Source organism: Triturus cristatus, chromosome 2_1 (assembly GCF_964204655.1).
Source record: "Triturus cristatus chromosome 2_1, aTriCri1.1, whole genome shotgun sequence".
In the NCBI taxonomy this organism is placed as follows: Eukaryota; Metazoa; Chordata; class Amphibia; order Caudata; family Salamandridae; genus Triturus; species Triturus cristatus.
Window position 1 is genome coordinate 84,691,378 of NC_140581.1, and position 24,992 is coordinate 84,716,369.

General features: G+C 43.9%; 1 protein-coding gene across 1 annotated transcript in view; it reads right to left on the minus strand.

Moving 5' to 3' along the window:
- LOC146863795 (complement factor H-like) overlaps nucleotides 1-24,992 on the minus strand; it is a 140,726-nt gene that overhangs the window by 41,722 nt on the left and 74,012 nt on the right. The window contains exons 3-4 of the mRNA XM_085628089.1: nucleotides 12,138-12,314; nucleotides 4,183-4,359 (exon numbers count right to left, since the gene is read on the minus strand). Coding sequence (XP_085484215.1) covers nucleotides 4,183-4,359; nucleotides 12,138-12,314 — 354 coding nt within the window. The remainder of the gene's footprint in view (nucleotides 1-4,182; nucleotides 4,360-12,137; nucleotides 12,315-24,992) is intronic.

Here is a 24,992-nt window from a genome sequence, read left to right on the forward strand (position 1 = left end):
ATGGCTGGGTTCAAACTGGAATGGCATGGTGAGCAAAAAAACAATGGATTTAGGCCCAGATCTCTGTACTGGGGTGAATGTATGAGATTGTTCTGCATTCTGTCCATCAACTGTTGTTTTTGCAGTTGTCACCCCGAGTGGGACGGGTATGCTCAGATGTGAGTCCCGTGCTCTCCATGCCGCTGGAATCAAGCTATCCTGGCTGAAGAGGGGTGAAACCCCGAAACCGGTCCTAGGATGCTTGTTTCCAGTCCAGGGAGGACCTGGCCAGGCAGTTCAGGCTGGACTGTTCCCATGAGGCACAGGGTCAAGACTGATTTGCATATGGCTGGGTTCAAACTGGAATGGCATGGTGAGCAAAAAACTATGGATTTAGGCCCAGATCTCTGTACTGGGGTGAATGTATGACATTGTTCTGCATTCTGTCCATCAATTGTTGTTTTTGCATTTGTCACCCCGAGTGGGACGGGTATGCTCAGACGTGAGTCCCGTGCTCTCCATGCCACTGGAATCAAGCTATCCTGGCTGAAGAGGGGTGAAACCCCGAAACCGGTCCTAGAATGCTTGTTCCCAGTCCAGGGAGGACCTGGCTTGACAGTTCGGGCTGGACTGTTCCCATGAGGCACAGGGTCAAGACTGATTTGCACATGGCTGGGTTCAAACTGGAATGGCATGGTGAGCAAAAAAACTATGGATTTAGGCCCAGATCTCTGTAATGGGGTGAATGTATGACATTGTTCTGCATTCTGTCCCTCAACTGTTGTTTTTGCATTTGTCACCCCGAGTGGGACGGGTATGCTCAGACGTGAGTCCCGCGCTGTCCATGTCACTGGAATCAAGCTATCCTGGCTGAAGAGGGGTGAAACCCCAAAACCGGTCCTAGTATGCTTGTTTCCAGTCCAGGGAGGACCTGACCTGGCAGTTCAGGCTGGACTGTTCCCATTGGGCACAGGGTGAAGACTGATTAGCATATGGCTGGGTCCAAACTGGAATGGCATGGTGAGCAAAAAAACGATGGATTTAGGCCCACATCTCTGTACTGGGGTGAATGTATGACATTGTTCTGCATTCTGTCCATCAATAGTTCTTTTTGCATTTGTCACCCCGAGTGGGACAGGTATGCTCAGACATGAGTCCCGTGCTCTCCATGCCACTGGAATCAAGCTATCCTGGCTGAAGAGGGGTGAAACCCCGAAACCGGTCCTAGGATGCTTGTTTCCAGTCCAGGGAGGACCTGGCCTGGCAGTTCAGGCTGGACTGTTCCCATGAGGCACAGGGTCAAGACTGATTTGCATATGACTGGGTCCAAACTGGAATGGCATGGTGAGCAAAAAAACGATGGATTTAGGCCCACATCTCTGTACTGGGGTGAATGTATGACATTGTTCTGCATTCTGTCCATCAACTGCTGTTTTTGCATTTGTCACCCCGAGTGGGACGGGTATGCTCAGACGTGAGTCCCGTGCTGTCCATGCCACTGGAATCAAGCTATCCTGGCTGAAGAGGGGTGAAACCCCGAAACCGGTCCTAGGATGCTTGTTTCCAGTCCAGGGAGGACCTGGCTTGGCAGTTCGGGCTGGACTGTTCCCATGAGGCACAGGGTCAAGACTGATTTGCATATGGCTGGGTTCAAACTGGAATGGCATGGTGAGCAAAAAAACGATGGATTTAGGCCCAGATCTCTGTACTGGGGTGAATGTATGACATTGTTCTGCATTCTGTCCATCAAATGTTGTTTTTGCAGTTGTCACCCCGAGTGGGACGGGTATGCTCAGATGTGAGTCCCGTGCTCTCCATGCCGCTGGAATCAAGCTATCCTGGCTGAAGAGGGGTGAAACCCCGAAACCGGTCCTAGGATGCTTGTTTCCATTCCAGGGAGGACCTGGCCTGGCAGTTCAGGCTGGACTGTTCCCATGAGGCACAGGGTCAAGACTGATTTGCATATGGCTGGGTTCAAACTGGAATGGCATGGTGAGCAAAAAACTATGGATTTAGGCCCAGATCTCTGTACTGGGGTGAATGTATGACATTGTTCTGCATTCTGTCCATCAATTGTTGTTTTTGCATTTGTCACCCCGAGTGGGACGGGTATGCTCAGACGTGAGTCCCGTGCTCTCCATGCCACTGGAATCAAGCTATCCTGGCTGAAGAGGGGTGAAACCCCGAAACCGGTCCTAGGATGCTTGTTCCCAGTCCAGGGAGGACCTGGCTTGACAGTTCGGGCTGGACTGTTCCCATGAGGCACAGGGTCAAGACTGATTTGCACATGGCTGGGTTCAAACTGGAATGGCATGGTGAGCAAAAAAACTATGGATTTAGGCCCAGATCTCTGTAATGGGGTGAATGTATGACATTGTTCTGCATTCTGTCCATCAACTGTTGTTTTTGCATTTGTCACCCCGAGTGGGACGGGTATGCTCAGACGTGAGTCCCGCGCTGTCCATGTCACTGGAATCAAGCTATCCTGGCTGAAGAGGGGTGAAACCCCAAAACCAGTCCTAGTATGCTTGTTTCCAGTCCAGGGAGGACCTGACCTGGCAGTTCAGGCTGGACTGTTCCCATTGGGCACAGGGTGAAGACTGATTAGCATATGGCTGGGTCCAAACTGGAATGGCATGGTGAGCAAAAAAACGATGGATTTAGGCCCACATCTCTGTACTGGGGTGAATGTATGACATTGTTCTGCATTCTGTCCATCAATAGTTCTTTTTGCATTTGTCACCCCGAGTGGGACGGGTATGCTCAGACATGAGTCCCGTGCTCTCCATGCCACTGGAATCAAGCTATCCTGGCTGAAGAGGGGTGAAACCCCGAAACCGGTCCTAGGATGCTTGTTTCCAGTCCAGGGAGGACCTGGCCTGGCAGTTCAGGCTGGACTGTTCCCATGAGGCACAGGGTCAAGACTGATTTGCATATGACTGGGTCCAAACTGGAATGGCATGGTGAGCAAAAAAACGATGGATTTAGGCCCACATCTCTGTACTGGGGTGAATGTATGACATTGTTCTGCATTCTGTCCATCAACTGCTGTTTTTGCATTTGTCACCCCGAGTGGGACGGGTATGCTCAGACGTGAGTCCCGTGCTGTCCATGCCACTGGAATCAAGCTATCCTGGCTGAAGAGGGGTGAAACCCCGAAACCGGTCCTAGGATGCTTGTTTCCAGTCCAGGAAGGACCTGGCTTGGCAGTTCAGGCTGGACTGTTCCCATGAGGCACAGGGTCAAGACTGATTTGCATATGGCTGGGTTCAAACTGGAATGGCATGGTGAGCAAAAAAACGATGGATTTAGGCCCAGATCTCTGTACTGGGGTGAATGTATGACATTGTTCTGCATTCTGTCCATCAAATGTTGTTTTTGCATTGGGAAATAAAGGCAGTATCTTCAATGGCATTATCAATGACCAGGCGCATAAACAGCTTGTGCCTGGGGAAGTGATGAGATGAAAAAGTGAGTATTGGCAAAACCAATAGGTATGACTTTAATGTGCTAATTGATGCAACTAAATACAGGCATGCAGAAATGCTGCCTGCTTGCGGATGCCCAGTAAAACTAGACTGATTGACTTTGCCAGTGCTTGTTATGTATAGCAATGTGCTTCCTCAATGTGCATAAGTCAGAGTAGACTGTAACATGATTTACTACATACAATGAGAATGACACTATTGGTCCCTACAACTTTTTTTTAATGCAATATATGTTTTGCTCAACAAAAGTACTGTGTTGTTTTATACATGAATTTAATTAGAAAAAATAGCACATCAGTAAAAATATATTTTTAAATTTGGAATTCTTATTGATTACATTACCTCCTCTTGTATAGCTGTTTTTGTTTCCACTGTTGTTGGCATTGTAATTTAAAAACAATGATTATTTAAAGCTACATCATTGGACAATAAAGATTTCAGGGCATGCTGCTTTTTCTTTGTAGCAAATATATATGAATATTCCTGCAATTCAGGTAAAAATATGTAAAAAGGTAATCCAGAAGTACTACTTTATGTACTACTTTATGTACTTCAAAGTGCCTTTGTGAATAATCCCATATGGGTGTTGTATGTGTCACTCACCAGTGCAAGTAACATTATTTCAGTTGTAGGTGAGTACTCACCAATGCTGGCAACTGTGTGTTTGTTGTATGTGAACTCTCACCAATGTTGGTCTGTTGTACATGATACTCACCAATGCAGGTGACGTCTGAGTCCCAGACAATAGCCGTGCCTCTTCTAACGCATCTTAACACAGGGACTGATGGCTCGTACCCCTCAGTGCAGCGCACCCCTGTTGTTTCTCCAGCCCTATAATATAGCCTGCTTTGTTCAGAAATGAGTTTTGATCTCTCTGGAAATCTACATTGTTCTGTGAAAGAAAAAGAGACTATTGTAAGTATTACCGTTAGACAATCCCTCAATCATAACTGATACTGTTGTATATTTGAAAATGAGATACTGTTGTGTTTTGTAAATTATATACTATTGTGTTTTTGTAAATTGCAGACTATTGTGCATTTGTAAATTACTGTAGTGAGTTTGTAAATGAGATACTGCTGCCTATTTGTAAATGAGATACTATTGGCGAGCGTGAGTGAGGAAAATCAACCTCCTGGTGAGATTTCTCAACATGGGTGGTCTGATTTTGCAATGTGAGTGGCCGCGGCAGGTTGAGTAGAAAATCAACTTGAGCAGCACAAAGGAAGCTGCACCCTCTTGTGCTGCACATGGTGCCGCTCGCGATGATTTCACAGCGTGGGACAAACACCCGGTGCTCAAGATCACCGTGAACGGCATGACCCTAACGCACTCTGCCACCCGCGGAACTCCGCATAGCGTGGCAGTTTTTTTGTCGCTTCATGGAGTTCCCAGGCTCCATTATGACCTGAGAGGTTTGAAGAATGAGCATTAACGTTCTGTAGATGGAGAGGTAAATCAGCCAAAAAAAGATTAAAAAAGACAAGGTGCTAGTACGCTGCCTTGCTTTAATCCGCTAAAAGTTTCAAAACAGCGAGTAGTATGGCTGCCATTCCCCAATTTTACCTGGACCCGTGTATTTGAGCATTACAAATGATCATATATAATAATTTTTTGGGTACACCCCATGCTGCTAACTTTGCCTAGAGTGAATTGTGGGGAACAAAGTCAAAAGCAGCTTTCAAATCTAGAAAGCAAATGTATAACTTTTGTTGTATTTGTACTGCTGTCTCCTGTCTCCACTAGCAGTGTAAGGGGCAGTGAATTTGTGATTGTTGACTGTCCTCTTCGGAATCTGGTTTGAAAAATTTGTATTATATTTGTTATTGTGGCTCACTCTTCCAGGTCCTTAAGGAAACATGTAGGAAATGTTTTGCCTCCACATTGGTTAGGTCTATTAGCCAGTAATTAGCCAGGTTATCTGGCGGACCGCTCTCATAAATAGCCTGAATTATACTCCCTTGCCAGGATTCCAGAACCAATTTGGATGTTACCACATCTTTAAACAGCAGATTTAAAATGCAAGCCCTCAGATCTATTTTGGATTTTAAAAAGTGGCGTTGGGAATACCATTGGGGCTGGGTGCACCATTTGATCTGATCCCACCTATAGTCATTTTTATCATTTCGTCTTGTATAGACTCAATTAGTAATAGATGTTCTTCATGGGGATTTTCATTTCCCTTGTACTCACATCTTGTGTTAGCTTGGGAGGCTGACATATTCTGTTGGATATTATTTACTATATGAGTTACTGGAGAAACCCCATACAATTTGGAGATGAAGGAATCCCAGCCAGATTAGGAAATATTGGCACTGTTTGCTCTCCCGCTGCCATGTTCTAAGTCATTAATTGTTCCCCAGAAGGCTTTCAAATTATGAGTTTACAGGCGTAGTTCAGCTTTGCCCATATTTCTTCATGATGGGTCCTTTCTGCCTTCAAAATCTCAATTGTATATATTCTTCTCAGACATTACAATGCGCACAATGTGGAAAATTTGATAGCACAGTTTAGTTATTTATGAATAGCCCTTGTTGCTTTTATAAATGGTTGGTGATAGCTTGTCTGCAATTAACAGCAATAATCGCTGCTTGCCTCATGTTAAATGAATAAAATTCAAAGTAAGGAAACACTATAGGGGCAATCCTTTTAAAAGATCAAGCTTGATCAACCTATTAAAGCTGAGGAGGATAAATCCTTATTACCATGGAAGTCTCCATATAAATGAAATAATTGAGCTTTGGGCATACACAAGAACACTACTCAGGAGACCCATTAAATAGGTACCAGACCTAGAACGTTGGTGGCACTATGTTATACGGTTCTTATGAATTTACTAGGACTGTGTACAACAAAACTTCACAATATAGAAATTGAGCCAACTAATATCATCAGTAAATACTGTTTTTTGGCTAGCTCACAGTACCACATCTAAACCCCTAACCTTTCAGATTTATAAATGTTACTGGTAACCTTGAACATGACCACTCTGACGCCCATGGACTTCTTGGAAACAGATCTAACCAATTCACTTTTTGCATGTTGAAGGTGTTACAAAGCAAAGAAAGGATAATGCATTTTGAAATGTTTATTGAAACGCTCTAATCCTTGTAAATAGAATGCAATTAATAGACAGATGAAACACATGGTGAAAAACACAATCAATTCAACCACGTTAATTGTTCCTAATGTCACTCCTATTTATCACTAATTTCTCTATGCTAGAGAAAGCATGTCGGGAGTACCCATCTGCCAGACCTGTTGGAATGATTTAACCTCATACCATAGTATAGTGTGTCAGGAAGCTGGCCTCAATGCATTAACAGATGCACCCCATCTGAGTATGCAGGCCTCCACACTTCTCTCACAGGCTATCTTCCTTCTCAGCATGAATGTAAATGACAGCAGAGCTTTATTTCAGTCACAGACGGCAGCTTCCATGGTAACCCTGGCGGTAAGTGAAGCACCTCTCAATGGGTTCAGTATGGCTGCTGTTTAAATAATAAAACAACTAAACTCTTGGCTAAATATAAGCTCTACAATAGGAATGTGAGCTGGACAACTTGAGAAATTACACTGTGGTTGAGCTCAAACAGTTCTGTAAAGAAAGGGGATTGGAAATGAAGTAAGTCACCAAAACGATGAAGCTTCAGAAAGCCCTGAAAGGTGCAGAAAAGAGTATTTAATTAGTCTGAAGAGAAAGAGTTATCTCCTACAAGCACAAAACATGTAGCAAGGACATTGTATTCTAATCGTGTGAACCTGTACCTAATTGTACAGGGTGACAAAGCCCACCAGGATTAAATGTGTGTGTAGCACATTTTACACGTGCAAACCACCATTAGAAAAAGATGTTAAGTTACAACAGAAGAGCTAAAACCAAGGCTAAATATATGCTCTACAATTGGAGTCTGAGCTGGCCAGCTTGGGAAATTACACTGTGGTTGAGCCCAAACAGTGCTGTAAAGAAAGGGAATTGGAAATGAAGAAGGTCCCCAAAAAGATGGAGGAGCTTCAGAAAGCTCTGCGGGCCTGGATGGAAGTCCACAAGTTGACAACAGAAGAGCACAATGATAAAGATGATATGGATGAGCAGGATCAGGACCTGGATATCAGCCCTGAAATGCAGCTTTTAGGGGATGGGGAGGACCTATCCCCTGAGTTGGAACTTCCTGCCAAAGCAGAAAGAAGCATCTACTTTGCATGGTCTGTCCCCAAAGGAGCTAGTGGACAGAAAGGCAGAGACGAAGTTCAGGCTACAGAACAGCTAAACTCAAGATGGAGGCTGAGGAAAAGAAAATGGCCCATGAAAGCATTCATGAGGAGCTAGAACTTAAAGCAAAGCAAGCAGATTCCAGTAGGATTGGTGACAGCTCACCCACAGCGTGTGAAGGAGACAAGAAGGACCGCATACCAAAGCCCTGGCACCCAATTATGTGGTGGGAGATGACATTAATAAATGGCCTTCTTGATTATGAGGTAACCCTGAAAGTGCACAAGATTCTAGAGGACCCTGGGGGGAGGAGGGGTGTTTCCCGTGGAAGCATATGCCTCCGTTCGGTAGGGACGCACTTCTGACCTTAAAGGTAGAGGACCAAACCAGGTACACTCCCATGAAAGCCATTCTTCTAGCTAAATTTAGTTTGACCCCTGAGAAGTTTCGTCAGAGGCAGCAATATGCTGCTAAATCAGTCTTGGGTAGATTTCTTGGATTACTCTAACAAGGAACTGAATGGCTATGTGAGGGGCAGTAAGGTTAATGAATACAATAGGCTGTACAACTAGTGGACAGAAAGTTGCCTCACGCCAGGAAGTTTGCTGAGGAGGCAGACCTCTGGGTTAGCATCAAAATGTCCAAAAAGGCATCTGGGGAAGACTTCCAAAAGGGCCATCAGGAGTCCCACCAGAAGAAAAAGGGATGAGAAAAACATAAAAGTAAGGAGTTCTCAAAAGGCCCCCAAAGTGATTCCTAAGGGAACATTTGTAACCAGTCCCAATCCAAACCCGAGCAGAAGGGATTCTTTGATAAACAGAAAGGGAGGTGGTCTCAGTTACCTTTGAGGAGTAGGCAGAGGTTTACCCTAGTTTCTTTGACGGATAAGGAGATGGTGGTAGTGGCAGCAAAGCAAACCATTGCCCTTCAATGGAAGAAACCCTCAGCCCCACCCATCTCAACATGGTTCCTGCGCATATGGCATGCCATGGCAATGGAATTAATGATGGCCCGGCTCACCCACACCGACACCAAATTTACCCACACCTGGAAACCGCTCATCTGTTACTTCTGCAAGCTAAGCATTCCCGGTACACCCCGCCCAGCTGTGAGCCCTCCAACTTTTGGAGGATGTACTCTTGCCATATGTTCGAGGGATTTCTCGATCCTACTCCTAGACACGCGGGTCCATCAAGGGACTCCCCCTCTACCCAAGTACTACACATGACTTAGCTGATACTGCCCAGGGCTCATTCTTCCCCTCACATCAACATTTTTTCCTCCGTTTCCTACTTGTTCCCCCAGTTATGTTACTTGGTCATTACCAAGGGTTCACCCTCACCTGTTGCTGAAGATAAGCTTCTGCAATGCGTTTAATGTTGAACTTCCGACTCAAATGTTCCTTATGATTCATGGTATTTGTTCAATGTTCATGTCACTGCTACTGTATGAGGCCCCACAGCCTCATACATTTTACTCCAATGTCTTGTGCTCTTCATGGTGATGACTTTCTCCCTTTCTAAATCTTTAAGAAACAGATTTGAGGTAAAACCGATATACCTGCAAATATTTGCAGGTATAGGCAGTGGGTTGAGACCAACAGGCAATGGGTGTAGGCTTTGAGGGACACAGGAGCCAGCATGACTACTGTGAGGTGTCAGTTGGTGTCCTCAGAGCAGATCCTGCCTAACACATTCCACCAAGTCACAGTTTCAGATAAACGTAAGAGTCATCTACCAGTGGCTCTGGGTCCCTTTGAGGGGAGTGGGGTCTCAGGTTTTCCAAATGTAGCTGTGAGCCCTGCCATGCCTAGATCACACTATCTGGTAGGAGGGAGAGCTTAAGTCATGATTGGGGATATTGGGATTGACTGAATGGGTTTGTATGAACATAAGGTCCATGTATGCCCAGGAGGGGAGTCAAGGCCACCTGGAACCTGGAACAATGGCCCGGGCAACTGCCAAGAAGAGTAAGGGGAAGGGGTGCAGGAAAGCAGCCCCTGATGTTCCTGTGGTTTAGATTGACAGGGAATATGAGGAGGATCCTCCGTAGCCTACCAGGGAAGATATTGCTACCCTGGGTGGTCTGCCTGAGCTTGCTGGATGGCAAGTTGAGGGTGGGCCCGCAAGGTAAGGATTCTGCAAGGCAATGAAAGAGTACCCCATTTTAGAGAACTTCAGGCAGCAATTTGAGGCCCATGAGCTACCTTACCTATAGGGAGAATAACCTCCTATACAGTGAGCCTAAGGGTCCTGGTCCTGGGACAGCCTGTGTGCTGGTGGTCCCCTAGTGTTACAGGGCCTGTCTACTGGGGCTGGCTCTTGATATTCCCCTGGCAGGACATCTGGGGCAAGAAATGACCTTCACCAGTCTTGTTGCCAACTTCTATTGGCCCCAGATGAAGACAGGCATGGATGCATTCTGTAGGTCCTGTTCAACATACCAGGCCAGTAGGAAGTCAGGGAAAAAGCGCAAAGCTCATTTGACCCCATTACTTGTTGTTGGCACTTCCTTTGAGAGAGTGGCATCAACACTGTTGGTCCTCTGGACCACACGACAGCTTTAGGGAACAGGTTCATCATGGTCTTGGTGGTCCACACCATTCGCTGCCCAGAGGCCATTTCTCTGAGGTTAGTGATGGGGGGCCTGTAGGTGATTCTACCCATGTAGGGTTCCCTTAAGAGAATGTGTATGACAGAGGCACTAACTTAATGTCCGTGTACATGAAGTCCATGTGGAATGAGAGTGAAGTGGTGTTCAAGTTCCCCACACCCTATCAGCCTCAAACTAACAGGCTTGCGGAGAGATTAAACAAGACCCTCAAAGGCATGATAATGGGCCTACCTAAGCCCATGAGGCATAACTGGGACTTCCTCCTGCCATGCCTTCTGTTTGCCTACAGGGAGGTGACAAAAAAGGGAGATGAGTTTAGCCCCTTGAAACTCCTCCATACCCACCCTGTTAGGAGACCTCTAGCCTTGTAAGAAAGGAGTGGGAGCAAGCTCCTAGGAAACCCCTCAGGATGTGGTCAGCTACTTGCTGGCGTTCAGTAACCAGATGCATCGCTTCTGGAAAAAGATAAAAGTATTCTTGAGGCCACTCAAGAAGTCATGAAACACTGGTATGACCAAAAGGCTACTCTGGTAGAGTTCAGCCTGGCCAGAATGTGTGGGTTATGGAGCCTGTGATTACGAGAGCTCTCCAGGATCACTGGACAGGCAAAGGAGTGGTACGGGGAATCCACCTACCTGGTGAATCAGAAGGGCAACGTAATCCATTTGTAAATCTTGGCCATAATGTCTTCCATGTTACATTAGCTACACCCCCCCCAAATTCAGCTGGACCCACATCCTTGATGCAAATAAAGCCTCCCCATGATACTTCTTGCAGATATCCCAGAACCCCTTGCACATGTTTGAGTAGATGAAGGCATTAAACAGACAGTGCAGAAGCACTGCGCACCCATGTGTACTTTTTTTTTTTAAATGGCAGGAGGCCATCATAAAAATAAAATTTCTGTTTGGCAAGCACCTGAGTATGGCTGGACATGCTCAACTGCTGGACTGGAGCCAATGCCACACACTCCGGGTGCTGACTGGCCCTATCGATGCCCAGACGCACGACCAGTTTGTGCCTGGGGTAGTAATGAGATGAAAATTGAGCATTGGCAAAACCAATAGTTATGGCTGTAATGCGCTGATGCATGCAAATACAGGCAAGCAGATATGGTGTTTGCATTTGTTTGCACAATAAAACTAGACTGATTGGATTTGCCAATGCCTGTTGTGTATAGCATTGTACTTCCTCAATGTTCATAATAGGGCCAAGTGGACTGTAACATGATTTTCCACATACAATGAGAATGACACTACTGGTACCAACAACTTTAATTTTGTGAATGCTAATGTTTTAGCTTTGTCAACAAAACTACTGTGTTGTGATATAAATTAATTCAATAAAAAAAAATAGCACAGCTATAAAAATCTTTTTTTCACTTTAGAAGTCTCATTAATTGCTTCCTATTGTAGCTGTGTTTTGTTCGACTGTTGTTGGCATGGTAATTAAAAATAAAAGCTCATTTAAAGCTACGTCATTGTACAATAACAATTACAGGGCACAGTGCTTTTTCGTAGTAGTAATTGTATATGACTATTCCCCCAATTCACAAAGGCAGGTACAAGTATGCCAAACAATACTACAGGAGTTCTACTTTATATACTACTTCATGTACTCCATAATGCCTTTGTGAATAAATCCCTGTGGGTGTTGTATGTGACACTGTGCCAGCTGCAGGTTAGTACTCACCACCTCAAGTAACATTGTATGTGTTGTATGTGACACTCACTAGCGCAGGAAACATTGCGTCAGCTGCAGGTGATTACTTACCAATGCTGGTAACATTGTGTTTGTTGTGTATGAACTCTTCTCAATGCTGGTCTGTTGTACATGGTACTCACCGATGCAGGTGACGTCTGACTTCCAGACAATGGCCGCGCCTCTTCTAACACATCTTAACACAGGTTCTGATGGCTCGTACCCCTCTATACAGCGCACCCCTGTTGTTTCTCCAGCACCATAATATAACTTGCTTTGTTCAGAGATGAGTTTTGAACCCTCTGGAATTCTACATTGTTCTGTGGAAGAAAAAGAGACACTTTTGTAAATGAAATACTATTGTGCATTTGTAAATGAAATACTGTTGTATATTTGTGAATGAGATACTGTTGTGTATTTGTACAAGCCATTCAGGTACTAGTCTGGGGTCTGCTAAGAGTCATCACATGTTTACAATGGTAAGTATTAGCAAGCTGCTCTGTTTAAGGCCTGTGACCCACTGCTCAGCATCATCCCCTTTAAAGATTAGAGGGCATGGAAGTGTGAGCAGTGATGTGAGAGGCTTGGCTACAGCCATCTGTGCCTCCTACCCTCTGTCACACATGGACAGGTGAGGTTAAGGTTTGAGCGGTGCTGTGTGATGCCTGCCACTTGTAACTTTAGTCTCTGTTTGGCATGACACTTCCAACCCTGAGCGGGGACTGAGAGCAGTGCGTGGCAGGACTCAGGCAGTGCTACTCACATTTTGTCGTCTTCTCCCAGTCCAGCAGGGGCGTGACACAGGCGCTTGCAGCTCCCGTGGAGTGGGGGGGCCCAGGCTTACCCACACTGGAAGGAGCACTCACGATAGTGAGTGTGACTGCCATAAGAGCCAACAAGTCCAAACATTTAAAAGCAGGTGCTGTTTACCTGCAGCCTTTTCTTTCACAGCGCCTCTGGGGAGGTGTAGGCTTTTGATGCATTCCCAAGTTTACAAAATCTCGTAAATCTGGCAATGTGTCAAATGCCATTTGTGTTACATGGAAGCACCCACCACAACACCCATGGCAAGCCGCCCTGACGGAGTGTGATTCAACGCTGCGACTTGCGCTGCATTGCCTCATATTAGATATACAAGGCCATGAAAAGGCATGCAGGGTGGCTTTCATGGCCTTGTAGATATGGCACTGCCCTGTGTGGCACCGGATTGTCAATAAAAGTGACATTCTGGTGGCGCACAGGGGCTTGTACATGAGGCCATGATCTTCTCAGTGTTGCAAGTTTAAAGATGCCTGCAAGGAAAGGCCTTCCTGGGTCAATCTTGAAAACTGAGCATTGGGATTCAGAAACAAACAGTCAAAAGATTGGATAAGTAACTAGGAGGGAAAAAGCCACTACAGCAGTGCTTCCCAAACGTTTTAGAACCGCAGCCCACTTTTTAGCATGACAAACGTATGCAACCCACTTAGCGTCAATGATTATGAGACAGGGGATATTTTTTTTAAACTAAATCATTGTGTGGTAGCATACTGCCATTAACAGACAGCACATTTTCTAGTGAAAGGGCAACTAAATTTGCTTGGCCATACAGTTCTGCTGATAAACCTATATTGTGCACAAATTATAATGTGTAGAAATCATATTTCAGTCAATATTATAGCCTTAGAGCCCAATGTAGTGGGCTTTACCGGCCATTAATGACCGGTAGAGCCCGCTACTGAGGGCTCTCAGGCTATTAGAACATTCCGCCCCTAGAGAGCAGAATGTTCTCATTTGTAAAAACAAAGGCCTCTTGGAGCCCAAGGGGTTTAAATCCCCAGTGTGACCGTACTCCAGTGCAGTGAGGGGTGCGGCAAGTGTGCGTCCTCGCGCAGACACTGTTTTCTTTCTATGTTAACAGTGTTGTTAATTTCCTTGGTGACTGTGTTCAAGATTCTCCAAGGTGACCTGGTTGTTCCATCCCTGTCCTACTCTTTGAGAACGACACCCTCCTGCTCTCTTGCACTCCGATTGGGTTACAAAACCATCTGAATAAATTTACTGAGTTTTGGAACACTCGTGGTTCGGAGGTGAATACCACAAAAAGTAAGGTTATAATCTTCAACCCGCATAGAGCACAAAGAGGTAATTTTTGGAAATCAAAGATTGAAAAAAGTGAATTAGGGTTACTACACTCTGCTTCTGCAATCTCCAAAAGGCGTAAGGAAAGACCCCTAATTCTATTTCCCCCGCCATCAAGGTTTAGAGAGCTAAAGCCCAGGCCGCAGTACTTTGACGAAGCCAAAGTCTGGGGGACAGCAAACATCAAGATGTTGTCTGTCGTTTTCGCCGTGCGGATTCATTGACGCCGGTTGTTGACATAGACGAGCAGCGTCATTGCCTGCCTCCGCATTGGAAGACAACGCTCTACCCTTCATACCTGGATGAGGACGCGTTTTCTCCTGCTTAAACCGGGTGAGAAGGTTCCACAAGAGCCTTTTGCAGCACTTCCCATGAATCATTAAGATTGCTGCTGCCAGAATTAGACGGGATGTATCCCCCCTACCCAGAAGAACCCACGGAGATGTGACTGTGACACTTCACCGGTACTCAGGTTGCTCCTTTTGTCCTGAAGAAGACCCGCAGGCTGAGGTCCCCACCCACCCCTGTGCCCCAAGTCGGGTCGAAACGTTGACGCCCACCTATACCCCACCTGGACCACAAGTTCTTTTTCAAAAACGTGCCACACAAGAATTCAATTGTGTACTGTACAATGAAATGAATGATATATAATTTAAAGTATATGTGGCTAGGTCGCAATAAAACTGAGATTGTATGATCAGTCGAGAAAAAACTGTCCATTGTTCCTCTATCACTACTCTTGAAATTCCATTCACCCTTTCATCACCAGAGCACCCTCTCTCTTTTTTGCACGTTCCTAGAATGTAACCTGCTCCTTGTACCCTTAACTGTCCAGTAAACAGGTTATTATTATCTTGAAATAGGATGGAAATGAAAAACCTCCTTTGAAAAATACTTGTTTTGGTTGTTGCATCAGTAGCAAAGTGAATGTATTAATACAGTGAGTCGATAAGTGTTGAGGCTCTAAAAGTTTTTACAAACAACGATTGTAGGATTATGTTTCAATCATTTGTGATTTAGGTTTAGGACCACTGTTTTTCATACCGTCTGTAAAAGAGAGCAACTTCCCGAGATCTTTATTTAACCTACCGCTATTTATTTAATCTTGCCTTAAAAAGGGTGGTTGACTCAGCATAATTGAAACCCTTCTGTTTTTGGGTAAGGTTGTGGTCTACCCCAGAGCTTTTGCATTATAATTTGGCTGCAGATTAGGTCCTGACTCTGTGAAGCAAAAACAGCTCCCACCCTAGTTTGAGTATATTCATTTAATTCTTAAAGCCCTGACCTGGGTGAGCTTGGGAGCAATCCATCTACAATCTTGGCTGGTGCAAAGGGCAGCGTTAAAGCTGCTTATTGGAACAAAAACATTAGCAAGATAAATGGTAGCGCTAAAGCCAGAGGTCTAGGGGAACATTTTTTATCTTTCAAACCTTTCCCTGCTAAAAAAACATAGATAGACATGATTCAACCGTCTCTTGCCCACACACTATTTATAAAATTGCGATTGACTATACTCCTGGTTAATACATTTACAAGTAATTGGAAATCTCTCCACCCAACCTCGGCGACATGCGTGTTCTGTGAATATGCTTATATGGATCTTGAACATGTGCTATTGTTCTGTCCCAAGTATGACAGATATGCTGTTCCTCAATGAATAGGTATCAGAGTAAGGGAAACAGTGCCAACTTGACCTTGAGGGTTCAAAGTTGAGAGTCCATATATTGGATTTTAATGTCTTCATACACCCTTTCAGGTGTCATGCTTCATCATCTGGGCTGCTCCTCGTCGGGTCGGCGGTGCAATACCCAACGGGCTCCTATAGTTGCGCCGCTTTCGCGGAGATCTTTTTCCAATAGCCGTTTGGTGAAGGGGAGGTGAGGGGCCAGAAATGTGTAGATGTAAAGAATGAAAACGTGATTTAAAATAGGGCTGGGAGTACCCGTGAAGCCAAACTTTATTCTTGAGGTCTCCTACCCTAGGTAAAAACAAACAATAGAGCACTCTCCTAAGCTTCATGTCTTGGATTAAGCGTCCCTATTATTGATTGAAGGTCAACATGTTTCTCGCTCAATGTATACTCTATGTGCGATTCTTCAGGACCTGAACAGTGAAGACTACCTACACTTTACAGTTGGTGACATGGAATTATACTCACAACAACCGTGTATCTACCTATTTAGTGTACCTGTCATATCTGGAACAACCTGTGTGGGAAGACAAAAATGTGACATCGTTCAATTTGGTATGATACACATATACATTCATTATCGATTCCCTTGTGACTCTGATTTCTTAACTTTATTGGTGAACAGTGACTGCGATTACATTGAGGTCTCTTAAAACAGTTTAAAACAGATTAAAAACAGTGCCACATAGTGAGTGCCCACAGTGAGCTAGTGTGAACTACAGCCCTAGTGGCAACTGTACTGAGCAGCAGAGGTACATCCATGCGGACTCACCTAATTAAGTAAACTAACCAGGCTTCAACAGTACCCGGTAGGTCAGACATGAGGCTTTCTCATGTGCTAAACTAAATCAAGAAGGAGACAAAAAAGGTAGAAAAAGAGGCCACCAACATCAATCAATGCACCTGTATCTATGTTGTTTTAGTAAAGACCCATACAGATGATCACGTATCATCGACAACAAATAACCATACCCGGTGTAATTGGAACTTCTTATTCGCTTATGCAGGTTCATGTCGTGTGTCATTCAATAGTGAAATGGAGCACTCCTTGGTTCCCTCTGGCTATGGATGTGGCCTTGAGTATTACTTACTACACGTATCCCCATAACCTCTAGGATACCGAGGAGGGGGCAGGCCATCACATAATAATATGCCTTGTGTATTTCTTGTGACCACTATCCCCATGACTTTAAATATATAGGGGATGGGGCAGGCTGTTGCTTAACCGGCCCTGCTGCAATCTAGGGTGACGGTTACTTCTACCGCTCTGCATCAAGTTTTATCATGCGTGAATGTGGGCTACAAATATCGTTATGCTAGCGCAGATTTTGTGCGGACCTGCTCTGGACGCGCACTGTATGGAGCAAAGTTCCCTGCAGTGTAGGCATGGGCTAACAACGGATTCTGTTCTAACCAGCTCAGAACGCGCCTTGCATGTGGCCACACTTTAGCTAATGTGGGCAAAGGCTGTTAACGCCATCATGCTATCACGGGCAAGAACCGGGCCTGTTAAGGAGGTGCCCTTTTCGCAGGAGCATAGCCATACCTCATTGGACTCCCCCGGGTGTCTACTTTTCAGAAATGTTTGGGTTTGGTGCTTTCCCAAGATGGCTGCCGAGCCCGGGGCCAAAATCTCAGGTGCCACTGCCCCCCAAAACCAGGTAGTTTTGTTATAGGTAATTTTGAAGTCTCCACAGACTTGGGACATTTCCTGTTGCAGCCACTATGCCTACCCACACAAGTGAGGTACCATTTTTATCAGGAGTCCAGGGGGAACACTGGGTGGGAGGAAATTTGTGGATTCACGCAGATTCCAGAACTTTCCCACACAGAAATTTGAGAAAAAAGTGATATTTTCATCGAAATGAGAGGTTTGCCGGGATTCTGGGCAGGAGAATGTTGGGGTACCCACGCAAGCCATACCTCGCTGGACTTCCCCAGGTGTCTAGATTCCAGAAATGTGTGTGTTTGATAGGTTTCCCAGGATGGCCGCCGAGCACCGGGCCAAAAACTCATGGGACCCCCCTTGCAAAACCAGGTTGGTCTGTGATAGGTAATTTTGATGTCGCCTCAATAGGTTTCGGATCCTTGCCTGTCGCGGTCCTTGACCAACCCACGCAAGTGAGGTACCATTTTTCTTGGAAGTCTTTGGGGAATGCGGGGTGGGTGGAAATTTGTGGATCCACGCAGATTCCAGAGCTTTCCACCACAGAAATGTGAGGAAAATGTGTTGTTTTTGACAATCTTTTAGGTTTGCAAGGGTTTCTGGGTAACAGAACCTGGTGAGAGGTAGTCAATTTACCCCATCCTATATTCCCCTGGGTGTCTAATTTTCAAAAATGTATAGGTTTGCTAGGTTTCCCTAGGTGCCGGCAAAGCTAGGGTTCCAAAACTACAGCTAGGCACTGTGCCAAAAAAGAGTCATTTTTCACTGTGAAATTGTGGTGTGTCCACGTTGCGTTTTGCGCTGTTTCCTGCCCCGGGCACTAGGCCTACCCACACAAATGAGGTACCATTTTTCTATGAAGATTTTGGGGAATGCGGGGTGGGTGGGAATTTGTGGATCCACACAGATTCCCGAACTTTCCACCACAGAAATGTGAGGAAAATGTCGGTTTTTTGACAATTTATTAGGTTTGCAAGAGATTCTGGGTAACAGAACCTGGTGAGAAGCAGTCAAGCCACCCCATGCTGGATTCCCCTAGGTGTCTAGTTTTCAAAAATGTATAGGTTTGCTGGGTTTCTCTAGGTGCCGACAGAGCTAGGGTTCAAAACCTACAGCTAGGCACTTTGCCAAAAAAGGGTCATTTTTCACTGTAAATTGTGGAGTGTTCATGTTGCGTTTTGCGCCGTTTCCTGCCGCAGGCACTAGGCCTACCTACACAAGTGAGGTACCCCTTTTCTTGAAAGACTTTGGGGAATGCGGAGTATGTGAACATTTGTCGATCCATGCAGATTCAAGGACTTTCCACCACAGAAATGTGAGGAAAATGTGTTTTTTTGGACAATTATTTAGGTTTGCAAGGGATTCTGGGTAACAGAACCTGGTGGGAGCCAGTCAAGTCACCCCATCCTGGATTCCCCTGGGTGTCTAGTTTTCAAAAATGTATACGTTTGCTAGGTTTACCTAGGTGCCGGCAGAGCTAGGGTTAAAAAACTACAGCTAGGCACTTTGCCAAAAAAAGGGTAATTTTTCACTGCGACGTTGAGGTGTGACCACGTTGCGTTTGCGCCGTTTCCTGTCGCGGGCACTATGCCTATCCACACAAGTGAGGTACCATCTTTATCAGGAGACTTAGGGTAATTCAGATTTGTTAAGCAACTGTTATTACCTATTGACTTTCGATGTGTTTCTGCCTTCCAAATGAAAGACAATGTGTAAAAAAGATGTCATTTTGAAAAATGAAAGATAATTCTCATGCTAGTATGAGTATTCCCAATTTCGGAAATGTGCAACTATCTACTGTTTCTAAACTCTATATTTTGTTCCCATTTCAGAAATACATAGGTGTCTATCATACCGATTTTTCCATATATACATTTTCCCAGAATAATTGCTATATACCCGGTATATAATAAAAAACCATTGCAAGTCGCTGCTCAGTTTTTGACTCTGGGTTCGTCGGGTTCTTGGTGAACCTACAAGTCCTATATATCCCCACAACGAGAAAGGTCCAGCAGATGTAACGGTATATTGCTTTCAAAGAGCTGTCATAATTAGAAGAAGTTACAGGTGAAAACGTTGACACAAAAGGCTGTTTTTTTCAACTAATTTTCAATTTTTCCTATATTTAACTGTTAGTGTCTATAAAGAAACCTTAAAGGATCTACACAAATGACCCCTTGCTTAATTCAGAATTCTGACTACTTTTCTAATATGTATAGCTTTTCAGAATCCATTATTGCTTTCATACCCATGTCTACCATTAACTTGAAGGAGGTTGAAAGCACAAAAAATTGCAAAAATAGGCTATGTCCCAGAAAAATGCCAAAACTGAATAACATTTGTGGTTTTCTGACAAAAGTCTGTCATTTCCTAAAAGCTGGGAAAATGGTGATTTCAGCCATACAAACTCTTTTTTGATACCATTTGCACGGAAAAACCCAGACGCTTTCATTTGCACAATTTTTTCCCAATTTGTTGCCCAAAAAAACTAAATTTAGCTGTATTTTTGCTAATTTCTGGGTCCCCTCTAGGGCAATCCACAAACCCTGGGTACCTTTAGAATCCCAAAGATGTTGGAAGAAAAAGACGCAAATTTGGCGAGGATACCTTATGTGGTCAAAAAGTTACAGGGGCCTAAGCGCGAACTACCCCAAATAGCAAAACAAAAGGCTTAGCACGGGAAGGGGGGGGGGAAGCCTAGCTGCGAAGGGGTTAACTATTGATAATCAGTGTTTTGTAATAATTCATTTTTACAACAATGATTTTGATAATACTAGAAATCAGGTCATATTGGCACTCGAGAAGGAGCTAGATTTATTTATAAAACACATTAGAAGTGACTGCTTTCTTATCAGGGCTGGGGATCTTAAGAGTAAGAAATGTGATATCCTGGAAGGGAAATACTGTGGGGATGGAAACGAGTATGGCGAAAATTAATCCCTTTTCCACACAATTTATATTGTGATACTATTAATGGGGCAATGCATAAATATAACTTAGGATTACTGGATCAGTCGACTGCAGAAGGACTACCCTAGTTACCAACTTATGAAGGCCATAGACAGTGCTCAATCATTGATCATATATTGATCTCAGAATCTGGACGTGGACAGATAGTGAAAATGGAGGTGATAGAAAGTTGCTTTAGTGATCATCATCCGCTATTCCTAACTCTTAGACTCAATGAGACTCCCCAGATGGGCTTCATTTAGCCCCTACCATATCAACTCAGGGACAGAATGGCATCACTATCAAATGGACTGGTGTTAACACAATCACATTTTTATATAGATTAATGTACGATTGCCAACATGATATTGAGATCTGTAACATAGAGGATTCGTCTGACTGTCACATCATTGGGGCTTTCTGTAATATTACCTTTGCAATCTCTCGGGGCTTAAAAATTAAGAATAAAAAGATAGTCCCTAAAAATGTTAGCTGGTTTGATGGCCAATGCGCTAAGGCAAATCAAGCTTCAATAAATGCCCTAAAGGTTAGGCCTAGGCATAGTGAACTCATAAAAACACAGAGAATGATATATAAACAGACTCTCATTAGAAGGAAAAGGGAGATACAAGATCAGGCATGGGAAAAATTAACTCAAGCTGCTAGTACAAAGGATGACCGCCTATTCTGGAAAACAATTAAACACCCTTATTTAAAGATTATTCCACAGTAAATATTGAGAGCTTGGTCCAGCCCTCGCAATGAATAAAGTATTTTTGACAGGTTTTTAACCCAGATAATGACATTTCTGTACTGTAAGATATAAGGGATGTTAATGAAATCTCTTTACCATCAGATAATAGAGTTTTTATTACTTTGACCCCCCCCCCCCCCAATCTGGCCCCTATTACTCTGGATGTGGTCACAGTGACCCTAGATAGATGCGTAAATGGGAAAGCACCAGGACCCGATGGGGTCCCAGTAGACATTTTTAAGATGAATATGGGTCTCCGGGTCCCAATTTTACAAAAAGCGTTTAATGCTGTAGCAGGTGGTCTGCAGCCGAGAACCTTGTCAGAAAGTATCATAGTCCCGATTTTCAAGAAGGGCGATAGATGAGACACCAAATACTATTGCCCAATTTCCCTTCTTGACACAACGTCAAAATTGATGGCTAGAATCCTTGGTAATATGGTCAACAGAAAATTCAATCTCTACAGAAACACAGTATGGATTCAGAAGGAAGATAGGGACTGTTGAACAGTGCATTAACTTTAATTTAATAATTAGTAAATATACAGTTATAAAAAAAGGGCCATTTACACCTGTGTTTTGTCGACCTCACAAGTGCTTTGGACCTAGTGAATCATGTGAAATTATGGCAAACCTTGGCTCTCATGGGTGCTCTGAATGATATTATTGCATACCTGTCACAAATGTATAAATATTTGAATACAAGAGTTCGATATGGGACAGAAGGAGAGTGCACTACCATTTTCAGACTCACAAGGGGAATAAGGCAGGGATGCATTCTTGCACCACTCCTGTTTTCTCCATACATAAATGGAGTAGACAAAGGATTGCAAAAGCTAAATGATGATGTCCCTAGAGTTGGTAAACGTGCTGTCCCCACGTTGTTTTTTATGCGGACGTGCCTTATTGGAACTTGCTATGTTGCTGCGCTCTGGGGAGCGGATAACCATGCTACCCTCCAGACTCAAGAAAACATCTTTTTAAGAAGATTGTTAGCCATTCCCAGCTCTATCCCTATATATAGCATGCCCAAAGACCTCCGCTCCTTGTATTAATGATTTGATTAGTGTAGCAGTTCTCACTGTTTGGTATGGGATACGGAGGGAACCACATTTACCCAGGAAATCATTAAGGATTGCCTCACCCTTGAGCATGGTAAAAAAAAAATCCCTGGTTGATGTATATTAGTAATATTTTAAAAGAATGCACTGAGAACATTGATTTTAACAACCCTTCCCAAATACTTTACAACGGTAAAAAGGAACAAAAAACCGGACTCATAGACTCAAGGGAATGGCTAAGGGAAGTTGAGGCAAACTCGAAGCAGCTGACCTGGGCATACTGCTGTGATAGGCCCATTGGACAAGGGACACAACGCTATTTACTCCAGGTCTCGAATACAAAACATAGATTTTATCTTACTAGGTTAGGAATGGGGATCGTCCATTTATTAATAGCCTTTCCAACCATGGGCGAATGGAAACAAAATCTCCCAAAGTGCCCCTGAGATGGAAAACCTGATCAGACAACTTACACTTTATCCTATCTTGTGATTTTTATAGAGATACTAGGAAGAGCATTTTACGACCATTATTTTTAAAGGAAAGATTGTTTACTTATAAAACTGCTTTTGATTTTATTTGCAATTTAGATAATGACAGAGGGCCCGATTCACAGAATTAACTTAAGACAAAATCCTAAACTTACTACTTTTGGTATTCACAGAATGCACTTACTACTTTTGGTATTCACAGAATGCACTTACTACTTTTGGTATTCACAGAATGGATTTACGACTACTAACTTTACGTCCGCACTCGGGCCGGAATTTCCGGCCCGGAGGCGGAGTTTCCGGCCCAGAGGCGGGGCTTCCGGGCCAGAGGCGGAGCTTCCGCGCCGGAGGCGGAGCTTCCGGTCCGGAGGTGGAGATTTGGCCATGGCTAAATCTCCACCACTGGCCGGAATCCCCACCTCCGGGCCGGAAGCTCCGCCTCCGGCCCGGAAGCACCGACCCGGAGGTGGGGATTCCGGCCAGTGGTGGAGATTTAGCCATGGCCAAATCTCCACCTCCGGACCGGAAGCTCCGCCTCCGGACCGGAAGCTCCGCCTCCGGGCTGGAATTTCCGGCCCGAGTGCGGACGTAAAGTTAGTAGTCGTAAATCCATTCTGTGAATACCAAAAGTAGTAAGTGCATTCTGTGAATACCAAAAGTAGTAAGTGCATTCTGTGAATACCAAAAGTAGTAAGTTTAGGATTTTGTCTTAAGTTAATTCTGTGAATCGGGCCCAGAGTTTGTAATGCGGTGGTGGTTTATATTCAGATGGCATGAAGAAGAAGAAAATATAACTCACATCTCGAGGCCCTCGTTTACGAAGAAGATGGGATGCATATTGATTAATGATGTTCAGGGTTGCAGTTTTGTTGCCGCACTATATATCTAGCAAGTGGCACTTTATGTACAAACTATCTCCCGCGTTTGCTTTTATTGTATCACGTCCATTGGGTATATTCATGTACAGTAGAATTTTAACCTTTCATGTGTTTTAATGTACAGACTGTAATAAATTGTGAAGATGTTCATTATTATTTTTAGCATGTTTTATGTTTGTACTTTTTTATCCAAATAAAGCTGGATTTTATTGACATGAAAGACTCATTTTCTCAAGTTTGACAATCTTTCGAGGTAGATCTTATTAAAAGGACTCTTTCATACTGCTTGACCCTGGATAAGATGGTTAATATTCCCTGGATATCCTATGTCAAGAGCACTTTTTCAAGATTGGGGGTTTCTGATTTTTGTAATAACCCTGAACTTTTAGGTCTTGCTTCCACACTCCAGCTAATGCTCCTCTTTTATGACCCACATCAATGTAGGAGCAGGCCTAATGCCCTCCAGTCTTCCTCTTTGGCAACTTGTCAGGCCCTATTCCCCATATATGAGCTGGAGTTGTATCTAACTTATGTTGACAATACACAGCACAGATTATATTTACCCAGGTTACGTCTGGACTCTTTATGTTTTCTTTTAGCTTTCCCCAACAAGGAGCATCATTTGAACACCTTCCCAATTGCCCATATGATAACCGCTCACACTAAAGTACAGTTCATTTTATGCTTTTTTGCTCACTTTACAAGTCAGTGCGAAATTGAATTTGAGTTCCAATTTTCCGCCCCATGAATTGTAAATCGTATAAAAAGGGTTACTAATACTTACAGCAGCTAGATTCAGCAGAGGTCTGCGGTGCAATTATTAGCTTCATCATAGGGTCATGTATTATTAGATAAAGATATTCTTAACCAGTTCCTGCCTTGACCTACAAGTATGCATTTGCACTTTGCCACTCAGATCCTATGATGGTTTAAAGAGGATTTGATCTTTCGTCATCATGTAAAGCGTGAATTTTTGTCCCTCATATCAACTTACAATTGTTGTCCCTTTTTTGTGCTGTTAGAATGATTTTTATTATGTACTTTTATGGCATTAATGCCAAATGAATAGTGCTTTTTATGTATAGTAATTGTATGTGACTATTCCTCCAATTCACAAAAGGTACGCCTATGTATGTAAAAAAGTACCACAGAAGTATTACTTTATGTACTAATTTATGTACTCCAAAATACCTTTGTAAATAAGCGCCTGTGGATGTGGTATGTGACTCTCACCAGGGCAGGTAACATTGCATCAGTTGTAGGTGAGTACTCACCAATGCTGGTAACATTGTGTTTATTGTATGTGAGACTCACCAGGGCAGGTAACATTGTGTCAGTTGCTGGTGAGTACTCACCAATGCTGGTAACTTTGTGTTTCTTGTATGTGAA